The sequence below is a fragment of the Tupaia chinensis genome, unplaced genomic scaffold (assembly GCF_000334495.1).
Source record: "Tupaia chinensis unplaced genomic scaffold, TupChi_1.0 Scaffold144346_1, whole genome shotgun sequence".
NCBI classification, from domain to species: Eukaryota; Metazoa; Chordata; class Mammalia; order Scandentia; family Tupaiidae; genus Tupaia; species Tupaia belangeri.
Genome location: NW_006204205.1, coordinates 3828110 through 3835012, shown reverse-complemented (window position 1 = coordinate 3835012; position 6903 = coordinate 3828110). Strand labels below are relative to the sequence as shown.

Genomic DNA, 6903 nt, shown 5'->3' with positions numbered 1-6903 from the left:
GATCCCCCCGGGGGCAGGACGGGAGGAGGGCGGAGAGCTCGGCTCTAAGGCCGCAGGGAGTGGGCGAGATGGAACAGCTGCGGCGCTGGAGCAGCTTCCGCGGTGTTCGGGGACCGCAGAGCCCTGGGTGGCGGCGACCTCCGCCGGAGGCTGCCTTCGCTGGGCGATGCCCCTGGAGCATGGCGCGATGGCGCGGCCTGGATCCCCCCGGGGGCAGGACGGGAGGAGGGCGGAGAGCTTGGCTCTGGCCTGGCCAGGGGCTGGACAGCGAGTGTGGCCCCCCTGGTTTCTCCACCGTCCCGTCCCTCGCCAGCGCGCACGGGCCCTGCGCCGGCTCACGTCCACCTTCGCGGCTCCCCTCCCCCGGCCTTCGCCGCTTCCCGGGGCGGTCGGGCTCCCCTCACGCCGCCCGCCAGCACCAGCAGCCACCGGCGGCCGCGGAGGAGGGCCGGGCCACGCGGATCTAGCTTATCGACCCATCTCCCGTTACATAAGGCGCGCCCCTATCTCTGCGGGCCATCGCCACCACCGCCGCGCCAGCGCGCTTCTCCCACGCGCGGGGGCACGCCTGCCCACTGCTCCCCGCTTGGCTTTGGCTGGTCACTGGGGGTCGGGGTGTTGACTCATCCTAGGGGGTACTCTGGGACTTGCACAGCCCGAGGTGGTTCCCCACTGCTTCCCCCATTGTAGAGACCCTGAAGGAGATGCCATAGGCCAGTTGGGTCCAGACAGGGAACCGGGGCCCATAGCGGGGCCGTGCAGGGCGGGGGGGGGCCAGATTCCTGGAGTCAGGGAGGGCAGCTAAACTGGGGAGCTTCAGGTGGGGAGGCTAGGAATTGGTTCCCGGTGGAAAGAGGGCCAGCCAGGCTGGGGGTTTCTGAGCAGGAGTGGGGGCTCCAGCACCCTTGGAAGGTCCTTCTGAGGAAGTTGAGCCCCACTGAGGAGAGGGCTGGGAACCCCAGCAGGTGGACAGGAGGCTGCAGGGGGAGGCGCTGGTTTTGGAGAGGAAGTGGGTAAAGGAGAGATCCCCACACTGGCACCCCACAGGCCAGTGTGGGGGCCTCTGTTGGAGGAATTTCCGGAGCGCTTACAGGGAAATGGGGAAAGTGGGGAGGGAGTCCTCCCGTTAGCCACCCTGCAGGGGTGGGCTGCCCGCCACAGCTCCCCTTCTGCAGAAGGGCCACTTCAAGTCCCCGCAAGGCAGGAGCTGGTCCCACAGAGACTGCTGACAAAGGTGATCACCCCACCTCTTGGTGGCACGAAAAACAGTCACCCCCACCAGCACCCCGGCTAAGATGGGATACCCTCCGGCCAGCCTAGTCCCCTCAGGGTTTCCCAGCAGGGCAGCCTATGGCTGAAGGCCCAGGTGGGGGCCTGGAGGCCAGGCTGCTGATACTCAATTATAATCAAAACCACTTTAAAAATGAAGTCCCTTGGGGCCAGTAGATGGCATAGTGGTTAAGGTGCTGGACTCCCACATGGTCAACTGTGGTTCAAGTCCTGGACCCCCAACTTGAAACTCATACCGAGCATGTGTGTTTGCGTGCCCCAAATCCCGAGAGCAGAATGGAGAAGGGATTGCAGCTTGGCCATTCCCCCTGAGGGAGTGGTGATTTCTCACTGTCTCTGCATCTCTGGTGAGCACATGAGCTCTTTAGCAAAACAAACAAACAAAAAAAGTCCCAGGAGGACCCCTGAGTTGTCTGGATCTTTCATTGGAGACCTAAGAGTATGAATGTTTACATCTTTTCCACCATGGGGCCAAGGAGGAACCGGGCGGGTCAGAAAACGTGAGCTTCACTCTCCTCCTTTGGTCTTATTTGGACTTCGTATCCAAAGCAAGTATTTCTTTCATGATTTAGAAGACTAATTCACTGACAAAAACACAGCCCCTAAATTCCCACCGCTAGTAGGCTATGGTCACAGTCGCAGTGCCACTGGGACACCCCAGCACGTCCAGTCCTCTGGTGGGGCCTGAGGACAGGAGCTCAGAGTTGGGGCAGCTGTCCAGGTGCGCAGGATGGCCACTGAGCCAAACACGGGGCTCAGGCTGGCATTGCTCACGCCAGGCCACACTCAGGGCCCTCTTGCCCACCCCTGGAGTCAAGCCCCTCCAGGTCTTGGTAACTCCGTCCCAGACCCCCTCAATAAGTCCACAGAAATCAAACTCTTTCCTTTAGGTGACGCTGGATTTTCCACCAAGTAAATTCAAGATAAGTGCAGATGTGGTTTCCAGATAGTGCCCAACAAAGCGGAGACCACGGTGTGAAGCGTCACCCTTGGGCCTATAAAAGCTGCCGCGAGAGGCCGAGGCCACAAGCCGCTCCGCTTGGCCAGCCTGCACATCTGCCTCTCAAGCCTCCGTGTGGCTCCTGGCTCCATGGCGCTCTGGTTGACCGTGGTCATTGCTCTCACCTGCCTGGGCGGCCTCGCCTCCCCGGCTTCCGTGCCTTCCATCAGGGCCCTCAAGGAGCTCATTGAGGAGCTGGACAATGTCACCCAGAATCAAAAGGTGAGTCCTGGCTGGCCCAGGCTGCAGCTCCGTGGGTGGGTTTCCCAGAATAGTCCTGAGAGGTTCTGAGAGCCCTGTGGGCCAGGAAGAAACCACCTGGACGAGGGCCAGGCCCAGCCATAGAGAAACGAGAGGAACAAGCAGAGTGGGAGACAGCATGGATGAACCTATGCAAGGGTGTGGCAGGACCCCAGAAACCCCCGCTCCCCTGGCCGGGCCCTGCCTGCCACCACCAGCTCCTTCTCCACCACTCCTGAGCGGAGGAAAGCAGACAAGGGCCAGCACCTCCCAGAACCATCTAGCATTTGCCACCTGGACTTTGAGCACAGTCCCCAGCCACGGTTCACGGCATCTCAGTGAAGCCTGCTCTCGTGGCGGGCTGATTTAGCGGGCTCTGCGCCTCTCCTCACAGAGAGCAGCCCCTGTTTCCAAGCACTGACTGTGCGCCAGGCCTGGGGCTGGGTGCTTTGTGAGATATTTCATCACCACCAACCACCTCCAAAGGCAGGCACAGCGACCCCATTCTGCTGATTAAGACTCAGTACAGTTGACAGGGGCTAGACGCAAACCAGACCTGGTCAAGGTGTCTGTGCTCCTGACAGTGCTGTTCCCCACTTCAGAAGGCGGGGTATTTAATATGCCAGCCCCCACCAACTCCCATCTGATCTGGTCAACAGTGCCCAGGCCACCCTGCCCTCACCCACCCCCTCCCTGGCCCTCCTGGGCTCCTGTCCCACCCTGGCTATGCCTGAGCCTCACATAGGGTTTGTCCCTTACCAGTGGTGTCACTCCGTTTTTCTCTCAGCTCCAAGACCCTACACGGTGGGTCACTCCCACCCCCATCACTGTGCAGAGCAGGAGATGCACCTTGGGAGCGTGGAGGGGTTGCCAGGCCTGCCTCTGTGTTGCAAAGGGAGGCTTGTGGGGCCCGTCCTCCTGGAGACCTGCCCCTCACTGTCCCGGCAGGCTGGGGCAGGCCCGCGCCCCGGCCGGCCCTGCTCACTCCGCTCACGCTCTCTCGCTCCCGCAGGCGCAGCTCTGCAACGGCAGCATGGTGTGGAGCGTCAACCTGACGACTGACGTGGTGAGGCCTTGGGCGCTGGGGGAGGTGGTGGAGGCTGTAGGCCTTGGGCTTGTCTCCTCTGAGCCTCTTTCTCAAGGCTGGAGGGTTTCAAGCAAGCTTTAAAAGCTGTGCTGTCGGGGCCAGCAGGTGGCGTGGTGGTTAAGGCACTGGACTTGCACATGGCCGTAATGGTTTGAGTCCCAGCCCCACTGACTTGAAAACCACACAGGGTGCAAATCCTAGGAGAAAAGGGGAGAAGAGATTGTGGCATGGCCATCCCCCCTGGGGTTTCCCTCTGGCTTTCTCTCTCTGTTTCTCCAATGAGCACACACTTCCTGTGGCAAAAAAACTTTAAAAAATTAAAAAGCTATCCTCCCTCATAATCTGGGCCCATCCCAGCGCCCAGACCCACCCCTGCGAGACCTGTCAGTACCCTCTGCCTGTAGTCAGTGGAGGCGCCGCCCGGGCAGGGCCTGACGCCCCGCGGTCTCCTCTGCAGTGCTGCGTAGCCCTGGAGTCCCTGACCAACGTCTCAGGCTGCAGCACCCTCCAGAGGACCCTGAGGCTGCTGAACGGACTCTGCACTAGCAAGAGCTCAGCCGAGGTAAGGCTCCCCAGCATCTCCCCGCTCCGCCAGCCCGGGCTTGCCCAGGGAGCTCCATGGGAGCCTGGCTGTCTTCCAGGAGCCCCCAGCATAGGCCCCAGTGGCAGCCAGGACGTGGCCTTTGGGGTTTACCTGGCCTCGGCTCCAGGGCACCTGACTCCTACCTGTGCCTCCGCCTCTGCATCTGTAAAACACGGATAGTAACAGTCCCCATCTCGTGGGGACGTTCATGAGGGCTGAACGTGGGAGAGTCCCTGGAAACCCCGGGGGACACCGGTTGTCCTGGCCTCTGTCCCGCTAACCCACTGGCCTGTTTGTCCTGCAGCAGGTCTCCAGCCTGCCCACCCGAGACACCAAAATCGAAGTGGCCCAGTTCGTAAAAGACCTGCTGAGACATCTAAAGCGACTCTATCGTCACAGAGTATAACTGGCGTGAAGAGTAGCACCCTTATCTGCAGAGACGGCCTGACCCTTGAAGTTGCAGATTCACTTTTCTTTCCGATGCCAGAAATTTCTTGGGGAAGTGGGAAGGTGGGGGGGATGGGAGGGTGAGATTTCCTTAGCTTAGACCTCAGCTCATGCCGCCTGCCCCCTGCCTGGCTGCCCAGGTGCCCCCTCCTGAGGGCAGACTAGCATTACAGCAGGTGCCGCCCTTGCAGACGGGCCTGAGGCAGAGAGCAGCCAGCGCGTCTGGCTCCTATTTATTATTGTGTGTTATTTAAACTAGTGTCTGTCAGTGCTGGGGACAGGGAGACTGCTGCTGCCCGCGCTGGCGCAGCCGGTGTTCGGGGTCCCTGGAATTCCGCTACCTCACTGGGCTCCCGGGCCTCGGGCCGCGTCTGAGCAGGGGCCAGGAGAGAGGGCCAGAGCCGCTCGAGCAGCCAGCGCGTCTGGCTCCTATTTATTATTGTGTGTTATTTAAACTAGTGTCTGTCAGTGCTGGGGACAGGGAGACTGCTGCTGCCCGCGCTGGCGCAGCCGGTGTTCGGGGTCCCTGGAATTCCGCTACCTCACTGGGCTCCCGGGCCTCGGGCCGCGTCTGAGCAGGGGCCAGGAGAGAGGGCCAGAGCCCCTCCTGCCCGCCAGCAGCCAGCCCTCAGCCAAGAAGTAATTTATTGTTTCCCCTCATATTTAAAGTTAAGTATTAAGTATGTTAGCAAAGAGTTAATATATTGGAGAGCAGCCTGGAACGCTGAGGGTGGTGTGCGTGGATCGGGGAGAGCTGTTCATGGACCGTGTCAAACTGGAAGCCAGAAATAAAGATGGTGACGAAGAAGCCTGATCGCGTGTGCCTTTGATTCGGGCCTTCAGAGACGCTGGTCTGTGGTCTCAGAACTCTGAGGGGCTCTGTGGGGAGCAGACTGGGGTGTGTGGGTGGGTGTTCAGGGTGGGGAGGGGGAGGGGCAAGACTTGGGCTACTACAAAGTGGGCCCTGCTGCCCACGGTGAGGAGGGGGACACTTGGGCCAGGATGTTGGGGTTCAAGGAGGGCATCTAGAGTAGGCAGAGCCCTCAGGAGTCATTGCATGACAGCAGTTCCTGGAGCAGCCCACTGTGTCTGCCTCTGCCCACACATGCAACTCGGGAACAGATGACAACTCTGAGGTCAGACAGGGTAGGTGGCTTGCCCAAGGTCACTCGGTTGGTAAGTGGCAAACCTAGGATTTGAACCTCAAACTCACCCCAACACTGAACACCACACACTTAACTATCCCCTCCCACCATCACCCGTCCTAACGTCACCCGGCCTGCATGCACTTTTTCCTTTCTAATGCTGTCGTCAGCCCGCCTGGCTCCCCCGCTGACAGCGAGCTCCCTACCTCCCTTCTAGGGCAAGCCCCTATGATTTCTGGACACCTCATCGTCAGGGCGCGCACTCACCACCTCTGTGAACAGGCTCTCCACTGACTCGTGCCTCTGGATCGCGGGGGAGGGGGGGCAGCTATAGGCCGTTCCTCAGAGCAGGTCGCTTTGCTGCCCCCTTGGCCCCGGCCAGCAGCGGGAGTGCAGGAACCACCGGCCTTGGCAGGTCACAGACGCCGCCTTCGCAGGGCATAGTGGTGCACGGGGGACCTGTCTTAAGCTCCAGCAGGCAGGCTCCCTCCTCGCCCAGCGTCCTGTGGGAACACCCACATGCTGCTCGGATGTCAGCAAAGGCAGCTGTCCCGGCAGGCGTACTCAGGGCTGTGTGGTTTAGGCCACAGTGGAGGACGTGGCAGCCCCTTGCTAGGGGCTGATGACTATGGTGACAATACAGGAACTGTCACTTCCACTCAGGGAGAGGCAAGCAAAGAAGCCAAGCCCAACAGCGCTGGGAGGCTCGGCCCAGGGAAGACTTGGGGAGGGGGCACAGGAACTGACTGGTCAGGGCTGGAGACAGGAGGGTCTGCTCTCTGTATACCCCGGGGGTACCTGTTACTTCCCACTGTGTTGGCAAGACCCCCTGTGGCCCAGCACCACACCAGTCATTTGGGCTAGTGACGACCAAGATGCCACATGAATGCCAGGTTTAGGACCAGAAAAAAATGCATTTAAAAATTGGAGGGTCTGGAGGTCAGCAGGTGGTGTGATGGTTAAGGCACTAGACTCCCACGTGGCTGACTGCGGTTTGAGTCCCTGACCCAGTGGCTTGAAACTCACACTGGGCACATGTGCATGCATGCCCAAAATCTCAGGAGGAGAATGGAGGAGAAGGGACTGAGGTGCGGCCACCCCCCCCCCGGGG

At 60.6% G+C, this 6903-nt stretch overlaps 1 protein-coding gene across 1 annotated transcript; it reads left to right on the top strand.

Moving 5' to 3' along the window:
• The first annotated feature begins 2344 nt into the window (after window positions 1–2344).
• IL13 (interleukin 13) lies at window positions 2345–5012 on the top strand. The gene is made up of 4 exons (XM_006166921.2): window positions 2345–2512; window positions 3543–3596; window positions 4075–4179; window positions 4505–5012. Exons 1-4 carry the CDS (start codon window positions 2381–2383, stop codon window positions 4604–4606), a joined length of 393 nt encoding a protein of 130 aa, XP_006166983.1. The 5' UTR covers window positions 2345–2380; the 3' UTR covers window positions 4607–5012.
• The last annotated feature ends 1891 nt before the right edge of the window (window positions 5013–6903 follow it).

What these genes read in the sequence shown, in the direction of transcription:
- IL13 (XM_006166921.2), top strand. Translation starts at nt 2,381, where the DNA reads ATGGCGCTCTGGTTGACCGTGGTCATTGCTCTCACCTGCCTGGGCGGC. An exon ending in ATGTCACCCAGAATCAAAAG is followed by an intron (nt 2,513 to 3,542) that starts GTGAGTCCTGGC and finishes TCGCTCCCGCAG; the next exon opens with GCGCAGCTCTGCAACGGCAG. An exon ending in CTAGCAAGAGCTCAGCCGAG is followed by an intron (nt 4,180 to 4,504) that starts GTAAGGCTCCCC and finishes TTTGTCCTGCAG; the next exon opens with CAGGTCTCCAGCCTGCCCAC.